Below are 21,082 nucleotides of genomic sequence, written 5' to 3'. Positions count from 1 at the left end.
GTGCCAAATGACGTTGTGTCCTTGGGCAAGGCACCTCACCCTACTTGCCTCGGGGGAATGTCCCTGTACTTACTGTAAGTCGCTCTGGATAAGAGCGTCTGCTAAATGACTAAATATAAATGTAAGACCCAGTGAAATGTTATATACAGCTAGCAAACTAACATTAGCTAGCATCGCCAATCGTATTATATTTCATTTTGTTACACCCAACAACATCAAATACAATGGATGACCTTTTAAATGTTTATTACCAACAAGCAAATAGCGCAAATTCCTTGGAAAAATAAACCTGCAATATGGCCTTTAAGGAAGAGTGTAAAATACCCAAAGAAATCATTCTATGACCCCTTTAAAAGCCGTTAATTAGTCACATCTGTGATCGTTCGAAAGTGGGCCCCACAGAGTACCGTCACACATATGTGATTCTGAACATTCCAACCGAATATTTTCCGATGGACAAAACCTATATGACAAACGCTATAGTATGGCTTCAAAATGTACAATTAGGAGGCTAACAACTAACACTAGCAGGTAGTAGGATTGCTACGAGTATTATGCTAGGTTGCTAGGTAACTAAAGCTAGCTAGTTTTCGTTTTGAAAAAATAACTCACTCTGGTGGAAGCGTCGGTAATATTTAGAACTCACTCATCTTAAGGTTAAAATGGAGGAGGCCCCGGTGACTTGATGTTCTCTGAAGGCAGGCTCACTGTCTTACACTTTGAAAACCCCTGGAAGAGGGGAAACTGAAGTGTTTTAACATTAACCACATTGTCAATACCAATGGAAATTGCAGTAATTTAACTCTATGGGTTAAATCAGAGTAAGAATGGTCAAAGTATGGTTAAATGAAATTTACATTACAAATTACATACAGATGCTCTTATCCAGAGCGACTTACAGTAAGTACAGGGACATTCCCCCGAGGCAAGTAGGGTGAAGTGCCTTGCCCAAGGACACAACGTCATTTCGCATAGCCAGGAATCAAACCGGCAACCTTCTGATTACAAGCCTGATTCCCTAACCGCTCAGCCACCTGACTATCTGGTTGACTCACCTGGTTAAATATTCATTTAATAACATGAAATGAATGAAATCAATTACAAGGCAAACATGTTCACAATGGCAAGAGTCTTTGGCAATCACACATTGCCAGAGAAGCAGCACCTCAAACCAACATGACTCCAGGCATCGCTCGAGTTTCTTCTATCGGTCACTATTATTTAGCCTAATCCTCTTGGACTTTTCTCTTGGAAGTCGCTTTGGATAAAAGCGTCTGCTAAATGCATAAATGTAATGTAATCCGCATTGTAATAATTATAAATCCGTTCACTTATGAAACTAATGTCATCGTTATGTTATTGAAATGAAACGTAACATGATAGGTAGGCTACTCTATACAGTGCCAAGAAAACAAATGTTGATTATTCGTCAACAGTAATAATAATTAGTAATAATAAAGTCCCCCCAGTTCACAATAGGCCCACATATGACTAATGTTATGAATAAGAAAAAATCAGTGTAATCTAGTGTATTTGCTATATAGACCGTATCATATAAAGACCGTCCACCCGCATTAACTAGTAACAGTTTTTTCTGGTGGTGTAGTTGGTTAAAGCGATGTTCGATGACGTGTTGTTAACGCGAGTCTGGATACCCGACTTAACGCCCCAGTGCAGGGCACCTCGGACAATATTCTTTAACTTTTACCGTGAGAAAATAACACAATTCTAACGGCCTACAGATGTATCACAACTTTTTAATGTGTGAGCACTAATATCAGATTTAAATGAACACGTAGCCTTAATTTAAATATTAAATAACGTAGGGTAGTCTAGCGTCGGAGATAACCACTAAGCCTCATTCAACAAGTTTAAACTGCTGCTTGATGACGCTGTTCATTTTCAATGCGCCGACAGTTCGGCTCTTTGGGCCGGCACAATCCGGAAGAAACCACAAAAGCTTAACAAGGCATCGTTCGCCCATCGCTAGTACACAGGATGTGACATCACAACGTCATATCACATCCCTAATAATGTTCCAGTAGGTGTAGGCCAGTAGTTCTTCCAGCTGTGGGTCATATAGAAGTTCTCTCAGGTGGTGACAGCTGAGACAGCTTGGCCCCAGACATCACTGCTTTGGTTAGTTTTCTATCGTGGATACGCAGGTGACTCTTCAATTTGCCATTTGTTTTACCTGAATAGTCACAGTGTGGGCAGCTGTAGGGCTTCTCTCCTGTGTGGATCCGGCTGTGCTTTTTAAGTCCACAAGAGGTAAAGAAGGCTTTATCACAGCACTCACAGATGTAGGGCTTCTCTCCGTTGTGGATCCTGCGGTGAAGAGTGAAAGTATTCGCCTTTTTAAATGTTTTCCCACAGAGGTCACAGCTGTAGCGCTTCTTCTCTCCAGTGTGGATCCTGCTGTGAACTGTTAAATGGTTAGCATGGGTAAAGAATTTACCACAGACATCACAGTAATGTGGCTTCTCTCCTGTGTGGATCTTGCTGTGAGATCTTAAACTGCCAGCCTGGCTAAAGGTTTTCCCACAGAGGTCACAGCTGTAAGGCTTCTCTCCAGTGTGGATCCTGCTGTGAACTGTTGATTGGTGAGCCCGGCTAAAGGTTTTACCACAGAGGTCACAGCTGTAGGGCTTCTCTCCAGTGTGGATCCTGCTGTGAGCTCTTAAACTGCCAGCCCGGCTAAAGGTTTTACCACAGAGGTCACAGTTGTAGGGCTTCTCTCCAGTGTGGATCCTGCTATGAGCTCTTAAACTGCCAGCCTGGTTAAAGCTTTTCCCACAGAGGTCACAGCTGTAAGGCTTCTCTCCAGTGTGGATCCTGATGTGAATTGTTAATTGGTCAGCCCGGCTAAAGGTTTTCCCACAGAGGTCACAGCTGTAGGGCTTCTCTCCAGTGTGGATCCTGCTGTGAAGAGTGAGAGTACCTGCCTGCCTAAAGGTTTTCCCACAGAAGTCACAGCTGTGTTTTTTTTCTCCAGAGTGGATAGCCATGTGGCTTTTCAGACTGCTGTTTGTTTTACAACTATAGCCACAGAGGTCACAGCTGTAGGGCTTCTCTCCTGTGTGGATCCTGCTGTGAACTCTTAAACTAGAAGCACCGCTAAAGGATTTACCACAGATGTCACAGCTATAGGGCTTCTCTCCAGTGTGGATCATCATGTGCTGTTTGAGGCTCCTGGATGAGGAAAGGCTCTTCCCACAGGTGTCACACCGATGTGTCTTCATAACTCAGGTCTCTTTCTTCTCTCTCTGGTCTCTCAGGTTCCTGTCTGGTGTCTAGTCTATGGAAGCTTGTTTCTCTCTTGTTGAGTCTCTCTGTAGTCTCTCTGCTGTTCTCTGGAAGAAGTCTCCCACTGTCTAGTCTAGAGAACGGAGGATCTGGAAGAAACAGTTCCAAGTTAATGAGGATCTAGCCATCACAAAAAGGGAAATATTTTTGCATGATAATGTCCACTCAGCATATGTAATGTTGATTATTTGGTCAGCGGTGTGTATTTTTTCCGGAGAAACACAATACTACGATGAAAACTGCATGCATTAAACAACTCCTTTTTATAATGTTGTTTTCTAGAATCAGTCAATTTTATTCAAGCTTGAAGCGAGTTACAATTGGTGTGAAGCAAAGCAGAAGCAAGCAGAAGCTCATATCATTTCATAAGGGATCATTTATATAGCTGAAATATTGTGAAACATTTCCCTCTAGCCCAGGGGTGTCAAACATACGGCCCGCGGGCCGGAACCGGCCCCCAAGGAGGTTCGATCAGGCCCGCAGGATAATTTGAAAGTGGAAAAAATGCATAAAAGACATGGAATTAATATTTTTAATTCGCTGTAATTCATGGATTATCCGCTAAGGAGCGCACTCTTTCCATCAGAGTAGAAGACAAGCCGCATCACTGAGACAGACTGAAAACAGCAGACGGTATCAATTAATACCTTGGTCTCTACTAGGGATGGGCGAACGATGCCTTGTGAAGCTTTGGTGGTTTCTTCCGGATTGTGCCGGCCCAAAGAGCCGAACTATCGGCGCTTTGAAAATGAACAGCGTCATCTAGCAGCCGTTTAAACTGGCTGAATGAGGCGTAGTGGTTGTCTCCGACGGTAGACTACCCTACGTTATTCAATATTTAATTAAGGCTACATGTGTTCATTTTGATCTGATATTAGTGCTCACACATTAAAATGTTGTGATACATCCGTAGGCCTTTAGAATTATGTCATTTTCTCACAGTAAAAGTTAAAGAATATCGTACGAGATTCACTGGACTGGGGCGCGAACTTGGGATCCCAGATTCGCATTAACAATATGTAGCCGTACAACGCTTTAACCAACTACACCACCGAAGAGATCATTACTTGTTAAAGCGGTTGGACGGAGTTTAAACGATATGGTCTTTATATCAATTAAACTAGATAACACAGAAGAAAGACATGATATTTTGGTTATTTATAGCAGAGTATGGTATAATTTTAATGGTCCGGCCCACTTGACATCTCCCTAGGCCGTATGTGGCCCACGATGCGAAATGAGTTTGACACCCCTGCTCTAGCCGAATGAATTCCAACAGCTGATCTTAACCTTCCTATCATTTGTTCTATTCTGATACGCAAATCTATCCCTGGTGAGTCTTAAATTAATTGTAGTTAAGCGCACGGCCAAAATCGTTTCATGGTTTGGTCAGAGTAAAGCTTGACTGGGGCTCAGGTTCCTATTCATTTTACATACAGTTCAGGGACAAAAGGTTTATATCAGCTCTGGTAGGGACATCGATAGTTGTGGGCGTGCAACCATTTTTTTTCAATAACTTGAGTGCAAATACTGTTTATTTTATCTTAATTTAATATAGGCCTATAATAGGCTACGTTGGATTCATGTTATTTGAGTCAAAATAACATGATCGGTTGGCCTTGTGTAGAAACTTTCTTTAGTTTTGTTTTCTTAGCCTATTCTGACGGTGGCCCTGAAGTGCAAACCACACCCCCTAATATGAGTACATCCCCCAAATGAAAATACTCCCCCCCAATACGAGTCAACTCCCCACAAATCGGATGACTTGTTCACCTCCCCCCAATACAAAAATGCGCTCCCCCCCCAATACGAGTCAACTCCCCCCAAATCGGATGACTTCACCTCCCCCCAATACAAGAACGCGCTCCCCCCCCCAATACGAGTCAACTCCCCCCAAATCGGATGACTTGTTCACCTCCCCCCAATACAAAAACGCGCTCCCCCAAATGGAAAACGACATTACATTAACTCAAAAACACATTACATTAACTCTGAACGGAAAGGGTAGGTACTACACTTTAGCGCTGATTGGATGCAGTAGGCTAACTAACAAGAAATAAGAAATTGATGACAGAAGTACAAAATGCAATAGCCTGGCAGAGTTAAGTGCACCAGAACATTTGTTTGGCTATCGAAGAATGTAGCAAATAGTAGGCTACTTAGGCAAAAGTATTTTGTGTTAAATGTATAAATCGATAGCCAAACAACTATCCTGGTCCACGTTACTCCGTCATTGTGGCATTTCATTCTTCTGTAGTGGACTAGTCTCTTCTGAAAAGTCCTGCTTCCTTCCACTGCGTTTTTAGCGTGCGCATAGGCTAGCCTAGCCTGGCTGCCAGCCCAACTTCTCCCCGCCCAAAAGAAATTTGTTCGGGAAATTGGGTCTGGAGGGTCTCGTATTGGGGACCAACTACAGAAAAACAGAATCTGGGCGAACCAATGAAATTGCCAGGGCGGGCTTTATACGATGATGGACAGATGATCAACAGTAACGTAATCACCCACGTCACAAAAGAGCGCTTAAGTTGAATTCATTTTGAACAAACATGGCTACCGCTGGAGATCTGGGATGTTGTGATTCTGCCATCGAGTCTGTTTTAGAAGACATCGACAGCGCATTAATTTTGAAAGAGGAACAGAGAGACGCAATCAAGGCATTTGTCGATGGAAAATATGTTTTTGCCGTCCTTCCTACGGGATTCGGTAAAAGTTTAATTCATCAGCTGGCCCCGATGGAGTTGTAATCCTAAACGGAGAACTTCGTATATGCATTGCCCTTTATTGTTTCGCTCAAAAAGGTCTCCCTACCCTTAAATTAATTTTACAACACCGGCAAAAATCGTTTGTATTCATTCTTCAAGCATACTTCAAGTCTGCTTGTAGTTTAGTTCTGTTGACAACAACTATGCGGTGCTTGACATACGTCACATACTCTGTTGCCTGATTGGTTGTAGATCTATCCAATTGACCGAAGAGGCATTTGTTTTCCAGGCTCGTTTGAAACACGCCCTGTAGTCAAAGCCCAACGTAGAGTTCTCAGACTCATATTCTGACTAGAATTATGAGTATGACAACGTCAGGCTAAGGCTTGCCTACTTCTATTGTGAAACGTTAACAGCAGATCTAGGATTATTTCATAGGAATGACCCTGATTAAAATAAAGAGTAGTGTAATGACTCTGAATTGTCAACATTAATGTTTCCTCTTTTTTTTCCAATCAAAACGATTAATTTCATGATAATGACAGAGTTACGTAAACTAGTTGTTTGGCTATCGATGTTTAAGTTTAACACTGCAATTTATGCTTTAGCATACGTAGCCTATGCTACCTGCTTCGATACCCAAATAAATGTCCTGGTGCACGTAACTCTATCAGGCTATTGCATTTTGTAATTCTGTCAATCAATTTCTTATTTCTTGTCAGTTAGCCTACTGCATCCAATCGGCGCTAAAGTGTAGTAGGCTACCTACCCTTTTCGTTCAGAGTTAATGTCATGTGTTTTTGAGTTAATGTAATGTCGTTTTCCATTTGGGGGAGCGCGTTTTTGTATTTGGGGGAGGTGAACAAGTCATCCGATTTGGGGGGAGTTGACTCGTATTGGGGGGGAGCGCGTTTTTGTATTGGGGGGAGGTGAACAAGTCATCCGATTTGGGGGGAGTTGACTCGTATTGGGGGGGAGTATTTTCATTTGGGGGAAGTAGGCTACTCATATTAGGGGGTGTGGTTTGCACTTCAGGGCCACCGTATATTCTGACTGGTTTGTCGACACCTGTACTTGTGTTTGTACGCTGCAGTGGCTATTAGCCTATAGCAAGCAAAAAAGGGCATGCAAACATGGAATTCGGCCGCAGGCGTCAGTTTGTGTTTTCAACTGCATTGATTTTACAAGCGTTGATTGGGATACTGCATTTCTATTTCCTGGGATTATCAATTATCACTGAATGCATGGACAAATAGTAAATTGTTGTAAAAAGGGTCTAGCAACTCCCCTGATTAGAGCTAAACCTGCATCAGTGTTGCTCCTCAGGGGAGGAAGAGGAGGAACACCCTCCTCTACGGAGCCGGAGGAGAGGGGGGGTAATGTTCCGAATATCTTGGCGATTCTCCAAGATAATAAAGTCCAAGAAATCGGAAGATTGCCTTTGTGTTTTTTGGGGGTCAAGTCACTTAGCATGGTCAACCTCATCTCACCACAGACGCCGCCCATTGCCATAGGCTACTATACCTGCAGAATATAATAATCTATAATATTATTAGCCTACATGTTTATCAAATTCACCTCCTTGGCACAGTACATTCCTTGTGTGTGTAAATTTACTTGGCGAATGAAGCTGATTCTAAGAAATGGATGAACTTTTCAAACGTAGTTTTGCCTACAATGACCCTAATACGCAGTCGTTGTCCTCCTCAGTCACATTTCATGAAAATCAAAATAGTGAAACTTTTCAAAAGTTTATATAATGTTTTTAGATAAAATGACAGAATAAGAAGATGTGTAGCCTAATCATAATGAAAGGTAGAACCCCAATAGGTGGCTTTAAACTTAGACTACTTATGTAGCCGACTGTTTGGGTTCATTTGAGATTACTTTATGTTGCATTAATAATTAGAGACGGACGGTCTTCGCGCACAACTTGTCTTTCTTTACTACATCTCTCTCAGACAAGGCATTCGATCCACCCCTCTTTCTTTCTTCCACTCAGGCTTACCCCCCCAGCACGCATGGCTACGGCAAATTCCGAGGGACAAAACACCCCCTTTCCCGTAGCACATATAAAAGGTCCGTTACACTTTTTTTATTTATTTATTTAGAGAAACAGGGACAGCGTACAATAAACATTTAACTCAACAGGAGATATGCATAGTACCAGGTTTTAGCTCAAGAGCTCATTTTCACCCGTAGTCCCTGGGCAGGCTGATCTTAACTAAAATACATAATAAATCATACATACATGAATAGTGAAATTGACATTGACCAAATAAATAATATAAAAAGGGTCATATTCACACCTTCCATGTAGCCTACTCAAACCTACTCTTTTAGACCTCAGAACACACACTTACACATACATATCCGGTCAGATGTGGGTACAAATTTGATTTGACAAAAGGTGGCTTTGCCTGTCTTGCAAACGTGTTAGAGTTTTTGCTTCTTATCAGCTCTGTAGGAAACATTCCACTGACGAGCGGCCACACAAGAAAAAACATTTACTCCAAATTCCAAACTTAACAGATCAAATGTAAAGCGTAACACAGTTCAGTGTACATACCTCCAGATTGATTATTTGCTTGCTGTGGTGAGAAAACTAGGCAGGTAAACAGACGCCGTCGCTTGTTTTTGACGTCACTTTTTACCCCCACCGCAAACAAGCTTCATCGAACAGACTAATATACAGCAGCTGAACGGAAGAATTGAAATCGACTAGGTAGGGTAAGAAAAAATGACCATAAAAACATTGATTAGTAATACTGTTGTGGATAACTCGTTGAAAGAAACATCTTCGGAGTAGACCAGCAAACAGATTGTTTTATGACACTGCAATTGACTACAACGTAGGCTAGCTGCTTTCATACAGTAGATGTTGTACTGACCGCAGCTTCCTTTTCACCGCGATGCTGAAGAAACACATCTAATCTTTGTGCAGTTTAGTGTCAGTTTTCGTCAGACTAATTTTTTTTGTCATGGTACGACACACATTGATTTTCGTACAACGATGCTCTTTTTGTGAAATACATGTGCTGAAATGGTAACTCGCGAGGTGTCCTGTATATGCATTATATACAATATAAAAATACAAAAGTACAAATAGTGAACATAATGCAAATATGGCAAGGTGCCATTGGGAGGAGTCGGCCACAATCTTCCTCGTTCGCATCAGGGTCCTAGGGGTGTGCAGGTCCTCGAGGGTAGGCAGACCGCAGCCAATCACCTTCGCACAGTGTTGACTGGGGAGTCACACAGGGTGATGGAGGTGAGTGGGGCTGTTTTCCAAGTCCACAACCATCTCCACTGTCTTAAGAGCAATGAGCTCTAAGTTGTTCTGGCTACACAAGGTTGTCAGCCTCCAACCTATAGTCAGACTTATCCCCTCCAGAGATGAGCCCAATGAGGGTGGTGTTGTCCGCAATCTTCAGGAGTTTGATGAACTGATGACTGGAGGTGCAGCTGTTGGTGTACAGGGAGAAGAGCAGAGGAGAAATGACGCAGCCTGGTGCTGATGGACTGAGAGTCAGAGCCTTGTGTTCCCAGCTTAACGCACTGCTTCCTGTCAGACAGGAAGTCTGTGATCCACCTGCAGGTGGAATCGGGCACGTTCAGCTGGGAGAGTTTGTCCTGAAGCAGGGCGGGGATGATGATGTTGAAGGGTCCAGGTGCTGTTGGGGGACCATGTTAACTGCGTCGTCCACAGACCTGTTACCTCTGTAGGCAAACTGCAGGGGGTCCAGGAGAGGGTCCGTGATGGCTTTGAGGTGTAGCAGAGTTAATGATTTCACTTGCAATCATTGTCCCTGTTAAATTATTTCAATATTCGTTTTATACTGCTTTTATCTTATTTAAATGAGTTCATTTTCCGGAGATTTATTGTAGAGGTGTGGTTGCCATGGAGACCTGGTTATGTGTATTGGGGGCGGGCTCTGCCGCACCCCTGAAGACTTTAGCGGTGAACCCTGAAATGATTCACAGTCTGAAGGTGGGGTTTCAATGGTAAGCTGCCCTAACAATAGCTCCTTTTATATCTTTATTTAAATTGTCTTCATATGCGTAAAACTGTTTTGTACCTCAGCATTCAGTTGTATGAGTAAATGCAGTATGTTAATTTAGTTTCTTTCATCGTTTTAAATGATGTTTTTCTCTTTATTCATTGTCAACATGTAACGTTTTGCGAGCTTCATTTTAGAGGCATCTAGTGTGGGGAGGGGTTGTCCAGGTCAGACCAACTGTCTGTCAAATCTGCAGTAGAACTCATTCAGGTCGTTTGCCAGGTGGGAGTCGTTAGTGGAGGGGGGGGGGCTCTGGGCGTGTAGTTGGTGATCTGCCTGAGCCCTCTCCAGACAAAAGCAGGGTCGTTAGCAGAGAACTGGTGTTTAAGCCTCTGAGTACAGTCGTTTAGCCTGTCTCATCTCCTTGCTAAACCTGTTCTTCGACTCCTTGAATCTGTCTCTGTCCCCACTCCTAAAAGCGTCAGCGCCTCAGCGCCTCAGCTTATCACTAGACCATATTCTGAAGAGGAGAATAATAGCCAAAAGAAGAACGTGGCAGCAATTGACATTGTATTTGGATGAAGGTGATGTATGAATTCAAGACACTGCAGACGGCCATGGTTTGCACTTGATGTGAGCTAAGAATGTTTTTGTCTTCACATCTTCACAAAATGCAAATGAGACACACACTGCTGACCTAATGATCCACATTACATATGCATAGTGGACATTATGACAGACGGCAGATGTCCCTTTTTGTGAAGGCTGAATGTTCATTAACTTGGAACTGTTTCCAACAGATCCCCTGTTGGCCAATCATACTTGATCGTGGGCGGAAACTAGACAGAAAGGACATCTTAAGGCTCCAGAGAGAATCAACCAGAAAAACATTCAACCAGAGAGAAACAAGCTTCCAGAGACACCAGACAGGACTCAGAGAGACCAGACAGAGAACAAAGAGAGACCCGAGTTTTGGAGACACATTAGTGTGACACCTGTGGGAAGAGCCTTTCCTCATCCAGGCCTCAAGCAACACGAGATGACCCACACTGGAGAGAAGCCCTACAGCTGTGACCACTGTGGTCAAACCTTTAGACATGCTTCCACTTTGAAAAATCACAGCAGGATCCACACTCGAGAGAAGCCCTACAGCTGTGACCTCTGTGGGAAAACCTTTAGCCGGGCAGATACTCTCACTCTTCACAGCAGGACCCACACTGGAAAGAAGCCCTACAGCTGTGACCTCTGTGGGAAAACCTTTAGCCGGTCTGGCACCTTAAGATCTCACAGCAGGAGCCACACTGGAGAGAAGCCTTACATCTGTGACCTCTGTGGTAAAACATTTAGCCAGTCTGACAGTTTAAGAGCTCACAGCAGGATCCACACTGGAGAGAAGCCCTACAGCTGTGACCTCTGTGGTCAAACCTTTGGCCGGCTCTACAGTTTCAAAATTCACAGCAGGATCCACACAGGAAAGAAGCCCTACAACTGTGACATCTGTGATGCAACCTTCTTCTCCACTGGTGATTTGAAGAAGCACAGCAGGACCCATACAGGAGAGAAGCCCTACAGATGTGACGTCTGTGGTAAAACCTTTAGCCGTACCGCTAATCTTAGCAGTCACCGCAGGATCCACACTGGAGAGAAGCCCTACAGCTGCCCACACTGTGACTATTTATGTAAAAGAAATGACCATCTGAAGAGGCACCTGCGTATCCACAATATAAAACAAACCAAAGCAGTGATGTCTGGGGCCGAGCTGTCCCAGCAGTCACCACCTGAGAGAACTTCTGTATGACCCACAGTTCGAAGAACTACTGGCCTACACCTACTGGGACAGCACGTGCAGTAACACCAGATCTACAGTCCAACATGACAAGACACACACACACATTCATTTTTTATTGTTGTTTACTACATTGCAATGCTGATAGTTTCATGATGTTTTGAGTGTTTTCATTTATTTGCATTATTCATTCATGTCACATTGTCATATTCCAATTGTTACACTTTGTTTTTTTGTTTTTACACTTTTTTTTGTTGTTGTTGCACTATTTGTATTTTTTGTACCATTTCTATATTGTATTTTATGGTTATTTTATATTTAGTATTTTTCATTTAAATTTTACATAATTTAGCCACTTAGGATTAGTGAGACGTTGTACCTTTAGTACAGTTAGACCACAGATTCCTATATGTTGAATGTATATACCTTCCTGCCAAAGCAAATTCCTTGTCTGTGCAAACTTTCATGGCGATTAAAACCCATTCTGATTCTGACTCCTTATTATCGCTTTGTTAGGCTGGGTGTCACCCTGCCCCCCCCCCCCCCCCCCCCACCTTTCATGTGCTAAAATCTGGAGTTACTGGACAGTCTCTACTGTATGGCTCTCACACCTCATTGTGTAATTTACTGTCGCCTTGCTAGTCATTAGTTCATGACAGAAGTCCTTACATTTACACATTTACATTTATTCATTTAGCAGACGCTTTTATCCAAAGCGACTTCCAAGAGAGAACTTTACAAAGTGCATAGGTCACTGATCCTTACATGTGTGGCTGTGCGGTGACGGCTGAGTTTATCTGACCGGCTAAAGGTTTTCGCACAGAGGTCACACCTGTAGGGCTTCTCTCCAGTGTGAGTCCTGCTGTGAACTCTGAAAGAGGACGCCCCGGTAAAGGTTTTCCCACAAAGTGAACAGCTGTAGGGCTTGTCTCCAGTGTGGATCTTGCGGTGAAGAGTAAGTGTGTCAGACCGGCTAAAGGTTTTACCACAGAGGTCACAGCTGTAGGGCTTCTGTCCTGTGTGGGTCTTGCGGTGAGATCTTAAATTGCCAGCCTGGCTAAAGTTTTTACCACAGAGGTCACAGCTATAGGGCTTCTCTCCAGTGTGGGTCCTGCTGTGATTTCTGAAACTGGAAGCATGGCTAAAGGTTTTACCACAGAGGTCACAGCTGTAAGGCTTCTCCCCAGTGTGGCTCCTGCTGTGAAGAGTGAGAGTACATGCCCGGCTAAAAGTTTTACCACAGAGGTCACAGCTGTAGGGCTTTTCTCCAGTGTGGATCCTGCTGTGAATAGTGAGAGTACCTGCATGCCTAAAGGTTTTCCCACAGAGGTCACAGATGTAGGGCTTCTGTCCTGTGTGGGTCTTGCGGTGAGATCTTAAATTGCCAGCATGGCTAAAGTTTTTACCACAGAGGTCACAGCTGTAGGGCTTCTGTCCTGTGTGGGTCTTGCAGTGAGATCTTAAATTGCCAGCATGGCTAAATGTTTGACTACAGAGGTCACAGCTGTACGGCTTTTCTCCAGTGTGGATCCTGCTGTGAGCTCTTAAACTGCAAGCCTGGCTAAAGGTTTTACCACAGATGTCACATCTGTAGGGCTTCTCTCCTGTGTGAATTCTGCTGTGAGATCTTAAATGGCCAGCCCGGCTAAAGGTTTTCCCACAGAGGTCACAACTGTATGGTGTTTCTACGGAGTGGATAGCCATGTGGCTTTTCAGACTGCTGTTTGTTTTACAACTATAGCCACAGAGGTCACAGTTGTAAGGCTTCTCTACTGTGTGGTTCTTGAGGTGAGATCTGAAATTGCCAGCGTGGCAAAAGGTTTTACCACAGAGGTCACAGCTGTAGGGCTTCTCCCCAGTGTGGATCCTGCTGTGAGCTCTGAAATTTCCAGCCTGGTTAAAGGATTTACCACAGAGGTCACAGCTGTAGGGCTTCTCTCCAGTGTGGATCATCATGTGCTGCTTGAGGTTCCTGGATGAGGAAAGGCTCTTCCCACAGGTGTCACACTGATGTGTCTTCATAACTCAGACCTCTCTTTGTTCTCTGGTCTCTCAGGGTCCTGTCTGGTGTGTAGTCTCTGGAAGCCTGTTTCTCTCTTGTTGAGTGTCTCTGTAGTTCTCTGGAAGAAGAAAACAGAAGAGAGATATTTAAGTTAGTTACACATTTACATTTAGACATTTAGACATTTACAAATACACGTTTTTTATTTAAGTTTGAAGCAGGTTACAATTGGTGTAAAGCAAAGCAGAAGCTGACATCATTTCATATAGGATCATTTATATAGCTGAAATATTGCAAAAGATTTCCCTCTCCTCAAAAATTGTCACATCACCAGCATTTACGTTGCGTCTCGTTTTCGTCACTTAATAAAGGTTCGTTGACGACGATATTTAGTCATAATTTTCGTTGCCGAAAGCAACCACAGCCCTCACATTTCATGAAAATATAATTTTTTGATAAAATGACAGAATATGTATGTAGAACCCCAATAGGCGGCTTTGAACCTGAAAAACTGATCAAATGTAAAATGCCACACATTTCAGTGTACATACCTCCAGCTTGATTCACAACTTTGCCTGCTGTGGTGAGAAAACTAGGGAGATAAGGAGACGCCGTCGCTTGTTTTTGACGTCACTTTTTACCCACCGCAAACAAGCCTCATCGAACAGACAAATATACAGCAGCTGAACGGAAGAATTGACATCGACTAGGTAGGGTAAGAAAAAACGACCAATGTCAACATTGATTAGTAATACGGTTGAGGGTAACGTGTTAAAAGAAACATCTTGGCCAATAGACCAGTAAACATATTGTTTTATGACACTGCGATTGACGACAACGTAGGCTAGCTGCTTTCACACAGTAGATTTTGTACTGACCGCAGCTTCCTTTTCACCGCAATGCTGAAGAAACACATCTAATCTTTGTGCAGTTTAGCGTTAGTTTTTGTCAGACTACATTTTTTTTGTCATGGTGCGTCACACATTGATTTTCATACAACGATCCTCGTTTTGTGAAATATGTGCTGAAATGTTGTGAGCATTGTTAACTCGTGAGGAGTCCTTTCAATTAAATTATATTCAATGTATTATTCCCCAAATGTCTAAGCAAGACAGAACTTGCATCATCAATGTCAGATGATATAGCTCCATCATTGTCGATTACAGCCAAGTAGTTAAGGAGTCTGTTATTCCTGTAGCGCCTAGCGGTGATTTGCTTTCAGCATGCATTAAAGCATCCACACTGGGCGATGCTGATTTCTATAAAAAATGCTTGACAGTTGCAGGTGTTGTACCGGTGACTTAAGGAAATCTGTGACTGGTGGTCGCTGTTCGGCTTGCCATACTGTCCAGCATATGTTCGAGCCCTAACCTTTACCTTAACACTAACATGGTCAAGACATTAGAACAGCGCCCCCTTGTCAGTTTTCGATAGTTCACCGATTTCGGTACAACGCCAGAATTCATGTTTGTGTTTCTCTGAAGGAGGATGTACGTGGACCCTCGCTGGTTACTGCTCCTGTCTGTCTCTCTGGAGGTGTGGGCGGTGCCTATCGACCGCAAGGTCTCCCCGGACACCCAGCAGCCTCCAGAGGACAATGTGGTACAACTCTACTGTCTTAAATATGTGTGTGTGTGTGTGTGTGTGTGTGAGTAACCAAGCAAGTAGAACTCTATTGTTCCCACAAGGGGCAGCTGGTTGTGTTGCTGCAAAACACAACCACAAACAATGATTAACACACACAGTGTCACACAATATACGAAGGAAAAGTACAATAACAAACATAAAGTACATAAGTATCCAATGTATTAAAAACGATACAATCTAAGAAATATTTACCCTATATGGCTGGGTGGATGAGCTGATATTACAGTTAAATGTTGGAGCTAAAGAGTGAAATGGCTTAGGGGTTGAAGGAGTGTTTACATGTGTTGCTTTTTGGCAAGTGGGTTTTAGTGTGGCGGGAATCCAAAGGGGGGGGAGGAGGGGGGGGTAGTCCCCCTGTGACAACAAGCTCAGACCCCCTTGCGGCCCCCCTAAATGTACCTGTACAACTGGCCCCAGCTGAACCCCCCAGTTGTCCAGGATGTAGAAGCTCCCCTGTCTGTCTCCAGGACACAGGCCTGTACTATGACAGGTACCTGAGGGAGGTGATCGAGGTGCTGGAGACAGACCCTCACTTCAGAGAGAAACTACAGACAGCCAACACAGAAGACATCAAGGTGAGGCTCCCTCTAACAGCCCTCTCCTTCATCGCCACTCTGCCCCCGAGAGATCCACACCTACTTTCAGACATCTTCAGGTTATGGTGTCTGCCATTGAATGCTATTTTGTCTTTGTGTGTAAATGTGCTTAACTCTCTCCGTCCGTCCGTCAGAATGGGCGTCTGAGTAAGGAGCTGGACCTGGTGGGTCACCATGTACGAACTCGTCTGGACGAGCTGAAGAGGCAGGAGGTGTCTCGACTCCGGATGCTCCTCAAGGCCAAGCTGGATAGTGCCAACACTCAGAGTGAGTCTGCTCTGCTGGCAGGGGCACTTCTAGAGGGGGGGCAGGGGGGGGGCAGTGCCAACACCCAGAGTGAGTCTGCTCTGCTGGCAGGGGCACTTCTAGAGGGGGGGCCAGGGGGGGACAGTGCCAACACCCAGAGTGAGTCTGCTCTGCTGGCAGGGGTACTTCTAGGGGGGGGGGGGGCAGGGGGGGGCAGTGCCTCTGTAACAATAAGCTAAGCTATGTGTGACAACCCTAAATGTTGGACCCCCTTGTGTTCCCCCTAAATGTTGAGTTTGAATTGTTGTACACATGGTCTTTTGCCTGTTAATGCCTGCAATTCAGTGACAAAAAGGACATGACAACATTCCTGTTTAATGTAACTGGCCCCTGTAACAGCACAACTGACCCCAGCTTGGCCCTCTTTTCTGAAAAGGTCTAGAACCACCCCTGCTAGCTCCTCAGCCAGTGTGTGTGTGTGTACTGTACGTACACAACACGTGTCTGCACTGTGAGTCTCCAACATGTGTCTTCCAGGCCTGCAGATGGACCATGCGTCTCTGCTGAAGCAGTTTGAGCACCTGGATCCACACAACCAGAACACGTTTGAGTCCAAAGACCTCGAGCTGCTCATCTCAACGGTAGTGAATTCAGGCAGCCAGCCAGAAACTGGTGTACACCAAACGCTTCTAACCCTCCCAGAATGTGTCTAAGTCCATCTCTCCCACGCCAGGCCACCAAGGACCTGGAGAACTACGACGCGGAGAGACACGAGGAGTTCAAACGCTACGAGATGCTGAAGGAGCATGAGAGACGCGAGTACCTGAAGGGTCTGGACCAGGAGAAGAGGGAGAAGGAGGAGAGGAGGATGGAGGAGTTGAAGGAGAAACACCGCCAGCACCCCAGGATCAACGCTCCGGTGAGAGGAACGCAAGGCACGGGGAATTTTATATACGTCAGCAGTGGAAGTTGAAGCAGAAGCCGACATAGTTCCTGTCTGTCGTCATCTTCTCTCATCATCATCATCTCATCGTCATCATCGTCATCATCTCTCTCTCTCTCTCTCTCTCTCTCTACCTCTACCTCTCTCTCCCTCCTCAGGGCAGTGTAGCTCAGCTGCGTGAGGTGTGGCAGGAAACTGATGGTCTGGACCCTCAAGAGTTCAACCCAAAGACCTTCTTCAAACTCCACGGTCAGTCAGGACCCATCACACCCTGTGTTTTCTGTCGGGACACAACACTGTTTCTTGGTGACAGAGGTAACCCTAACCACAGGTGATCTGTCTTCCGCTTTCAGATACGAACGGAGATGGAGTTTTAGACGAGCAGGAACTGGAGGCCCTGTTCACCAAGGAGGTAACACGGAGATGGCTCCTGTATGTGTGTGTGTGTATGTGTGTGTGTATGCATGTGTGTGTATTTAACCCCCCTCCCTTCTCCGCCCAGCTGGAGAAGATGTACGACCCCAAAAACGAGGAGGACGACATGGTGGAGATGGGCGAGGAGAGGCTCCGCATGCGGGAGCACGTCATGAAGAACGTCAGTCTTTACACTCCCGGTCCAGCTCTCAACACCTTGGGCCCCACTACCAAACACCATGCTATGGAAAGATTCTTCTGAATACGCCATCGGTTTGAGTTTTCTTCGTTATTTTCTTAGGTGTTTGTGTGTTGACAGGTTGACGTCAATCAAGATCGCCTCGTCAGCATGGACGAGTTCCTCAGATCAACGGAGAAGAAAGAGTTGAACAGTGTTAAGGAGTGGGAGGTAGGTGAGGGTGTGGCCAGTGTACGAGAGGTAGGTGAGGGTGTGGCCAGTGTATGGGAGGTAGGTGAGGGTGTGGGAGATGGCTAATGGTGTGTGTGTGAGCAGGTCTAACCCCGCCTCCTGCCCCCCAGACTCTGGACGACACCAAGCCCGTGTACACGGAGGCGGAGCTCCAGAGGTTTGAGGCGGAGCTACGGGACAAGGAGGAGGAGCTTGGGCGGCGGGCTGCTGCGCTGCACCAGGAGCAGGACCTGCTGAAGGAGAGAGGCAAGGCCCTGGAGGCCCAGCGCAGGGAGTACCAGCAGGTAGACTCTCCCCTGCAGCATGACTCAACTCGGACTCACTCTCCTCTTTAGCATGACTCAACTCTGACTCACTCTCCCCTGCAGCCAGACTCAACTCTGACTCACTCTCCCCTGCAGCCAGACTCAACTCTGACTCACTCTCCCCTGCAGCATGACTCAACTCTGACTCACTCTCCCTGCAGCCAGACTCAACTCTGACTCACTCTCCCCTGCAGCCAGACTCAACTCTGACTCACTCTCCCCTGCAGCATGACTCAACTCTGACTCACTCTCCCCTGCAGCATGACTCAACTCTGACTCACTCTCCCTGCAGCCAGACTCAACTCTGACTCACTCTCCCCTGCAGCATGACTCAACTCTGACTCACTCTCCCCTGCAGCCAGACTCAACTCTGACTCACTCTCCCCTGCAGCCAGACTCAACTCTGACTCACTCTCCCCTGCAGCATGACTCAACTCTGACTCACTCTCCCTGCAGCCAGACTCAACTCTGACTCACTCTCCCCTGCAGCCAGACTCAACTCTGACTCACTCTCCCCTGCAGCCAGACTCAACTCTGACTCACTCTCCCCTGCAGCCAGACTCAACCCTGACTCACTCTCCCCTGCAGCCAGACTCAACCCTGACTCACTCTCCCCTGCAGCCAGACTCAACTCTGACTCACACTCCTCAGGTTCATGAGCTAGCTGTAACACTCTCCTCAGGTTCATGAGCTAGCTGTAACACTCTCCTCAGGTTCATGAGCCAGCTGTAAAACTCTCCTCAGGTTCATGAGCCAGCTGTAACACAACAAATAACAAATAAGATAAACTTATTTTAAATATGTTAAACCTATAATAACTCATCTAAACCAAGAATCAATTATGTAAACATAATACATCTTCTAAACCATCAAAAATTATCTTCAATCATTTACATTACATTTACATTTAGTCATTTAGCAGACGCTCTTATCCAGAGCGACTTACAATAAGTACAGGGACATTCCCCCCGAGGCAAGTAGGGTGAAGTGCCTTGCCCAAGGACACAACGTCATTTGGCACGGCGGGGAATCAATCCGGCAACCTTTTGATTTCTAGCCCGACTCCATCACCGCTCAGCCATCTGACTCCATCATAAATCCATCATAAATAAGTCCTAAAATATATGATCTACGATTCTTCTTGACAGTATCCTGATTATACTATAATCACAAATGTGGAAAATGGAACAATTCTCAATGATTCACTGAACTGATCTGAGGGAAACCAAAGCTAAGAATTACTGTGTCACAGGGCAGTATGTCCTGTCCCCTGGTGTAGCAGTGTGTGTGTGAGAGGAGATACCCCAGCCAGGAAATCCTGTTGATGTGTTTGTGATGGCCCCTGGTTCTCTTAGGCCGTGTTAGAGATGTCTCAGAGACAGAAGGACCCCCAGGCGCCAGAGCTACCGCCCCCTACTGGCCCCAATGGAGAACTGCAGTTCCACCAAGACATGCAGAAACTGGAGGACCAAGGTAAACGAAGAACTCTTAAATAGTTGTTGATTTGAGATGGAAGTTAATGTGATGTTTAGATGACGTTTAATGGAATATTACAACTGTGTTGCTTTCATTAACAAAATATTTACCTTTTTCTCTTTCTTTTTCTGTGTCTGTCTCTGCGGCAGGTGCCAAAGCTCCTGTAGTGGAACAAGAAGTAGAAAGCCAGAAGAACCTGCCTGCAGAACCTCCACAGAACCTGCCCCTGCACACCTAATACCACACACACACACACACACAAACACACACAAACACACACAAGCACACAAACACACAGCCTCTGAAACAAACGTTTTTTTGGCGCACAAACGTATCAGCCAGGAACATGACTCTCTGTGTGTGTTAAACGCTGTGATACTGTACATGTTTCATGTGAATAAAGAACTCCAGTCACTGGATGCTCATTTCCTGAAGAGCGCTGCTCAGGAGTGAGGCGTTTCTACACCTTGTCTGGTCCTGGGTGTCAGAGAGGTGAGGGGACAGTCATGAGAGCGGGTTTCTTCAATCAATACCTTTTATTGCCGTTGTCACTTCATTATCAACACTAACCCTAACCCCCACCCCCCCCCCCTCTCACAGGTGTCACCTGTCAGTCATGCCTGTTGGTGATGTCACAGGTGTTTGGCTCGCTCCACTGAGCATTCTCCTTTCCTCGATGAAGAAGCGCCTCTGTTTAACCCCTGTGTTATCTTCGGGTCATTCTGACCCACTGTCGTGTTGCGACAACTGTACCGCATACAAAAACAAAGTGAAGCGTTTTCTTTTAACCGTCGGGCTGTCTTTGACCCCCCACATCGCGAAGGTTGAAATAAAATGCTTTATTTGTTTTTGTATTGGGTAAAATTGGCGCAACACAACGATGGTTCGTGACCCGAAGGCAGCACAAGGTTTAAATTGTTAGTTGCAATACCCAAACTAGGAGACAGAGCGCCACACTGTGCATCAAAGCGTTTATATAACTGACAATTATTTTGATTTATTTTTCTTCTCTTTTGACATTTCCAGCTTTCAGCCTCCATCTTGTCTGACAGTCGTTTGTCTCTTGTTTGTGTCTGTCGCTACGCCTCTGTCAGTCCTCCTCTCTGGGCTACAGCTGTGTCTGTCGCTACAGCTCTGGGCTACAGCTGTGTCTGTCGCTACAGCTCTGTCAGTCCTCCTCTCTGGGCTACAGCTGTGTCTGTCGCTACAGCTCTGGGCTACAGCTGTG

The 21,082-nt window shown here is 45.2% G+C and overlaps 3 protein-coding genes and 1 pseudogene across 6 annotated transcripts; 2 read left to right on the top strand and 2 right to left on the bottom strand.

The window, feature by feature from the left end:
- Positions 1-974: 974 nt before the first annotated feature.
- LOC124479646 (zinc finger protein 429-like) lies at positions 975-8,638 on the bottom strand. Its single transcript, XM_047038487.1, has 2 exons — positions 8,578-8,638; positions 975-3,395 (listed from the first exon to the last, which is right to left on the bottom strand). Exon 2 carries the CDS (start codon positions 3,240-3,242, stop codon positions 2,076-2,078), a length of 1,167 nt encoding a protein of 388 aa, XP_046894443.1. The 5' UTR covers positions 3,243-3,395; positions 8,578-8,638; the 3' UTR covers positions 975-2,075.
- A 10-nt stretch (positions 8,639-8,648) lies between these two features.
- Positions 8,649-20,268, top strand: nucb1 (nucleobindin 1). Of its 4 annotated transcripts, none has more exons than XM_047038464.1 (13): positions 8,649-8,733; positions 15,282-15,399; positions 15,912-16,019; positions 16,175-16,307; positions 16,824-16,927; positions 17,020-17,205; positions 17,388-17,478; positions 17,583-17,641; positions 17,732-17,824; positions 17,963-18,052; positions 18,184-18,357; positions 19,734-19,851; positions 20,004-20,268. In XM_047038464.1, exons 2-13 carry the CDS (start codon positions 15,286-15,288, stop codon positions 20,090-20,092), a joined length of 1,359 nt encoding a protein of 452 aa, XP_046894420.1. In that variant the 5' UTR covers positions 8,649-8,733; positions 15,282-15,285; the 3' UTR covers positions 20,093-20,268. The 4 variants fall into 4 exon arrangements, with proteins under 4 accessions (XP_046894420.1, XP_046894421.1, XP_046894418.1 ...); XM_047038465.1 differs by having other exon boundaries at positions 8,660-8,738; XM_047038462.1 differs by lacking the exon at positions 8,649-8,733 and adding an exon at positions 14,426-14,507.
- On the top strand, positions 10,398-12,517 carry LOC124479669 (zinc finger protein 239-like). Its single transcript, XM_047038517.1, has 2 exons — positions 10,398-10,642; positions 10,810-12,517. Exon 2 carries the CDS (start codon positions 11,049-11,051, stop codon positions 11,805-11,807), a length of 759 nt encoding a protein of 252 aa, XP_046894473.1. The 5' UTR covers positions 10,398-10,642; positions 10,810-11,048; the 3' UTR covers positions 11,808-12,517.
- LOC124479642 lies at positions 12,531-14,312 on the bottom strand (annotated as a pseudogene).
- Positions 20,269-21,082: the final 814 nt, after the last annotated feature.

The sequence above is a fragment of the Hypomesus transpacificus genome, chromosome 17, assembly GCF_021917145.1.
Source record: "Hypomesus transpacificus isolate Combined female chromosome 17, fHypTra1, whole genome shotgun sequence".
In the NCBI taxonomy this organism is placed as follows: domain Eukaryota; kingdom Metazoa; phylum Chordata; class Actinopteri; order Osmeriformes; family Osmeridae; genus Hypomesus; species Hypomesus transpacificus.
The sequence above is the reverse complement of the archived record's forward strand: the minus strand, read 5'-3'. Positions and strand labels throughout refer to the sequence as shown.

What these genes read in the sequence shown, in the direction of transcription:
- LOC124479646 (XM_047038487.1), bottom strand. Translation starts at nt 3,242, where the DNA reads ATGAAGACACATCGGTGTGACACCTGTGGGAAGAGCCTTTCCTCATCC.
- LOC124479669 (XM_047038517.1), top strand. Translation starts at nt 11,049, where the DNA reads ATGACCCACACTGGAGAGAAGCCCTACAGCTGTGACCACTGTGGTCAA.
- nucb1 (XM_047038464.1), top strand. Translation starts at nt 15,286, where the DNA reads ATGTACGTGGACCCTCGCTGGTTACTGCTCCTGTCTGTCTCTCTGGAG. An exon ending in AGCCTCCAGAGGACAATGTG is followed by an intron (nt 15,400 to 15,911) that starts GTACAACTCTAC and finishes GTCTGTCTCCAG; the next exon opens with GACACAGGCCTGTACTATGA. An exon ending in GCAGAAACTGGAGGACCAAG is followed by an intron (nt 19,852 to 20,003) that starts GTAAACGAAGAA and finishes TCTCTGCGGCAG; the next exon opens with GTGCCAAAGCTCCTGTAGTG.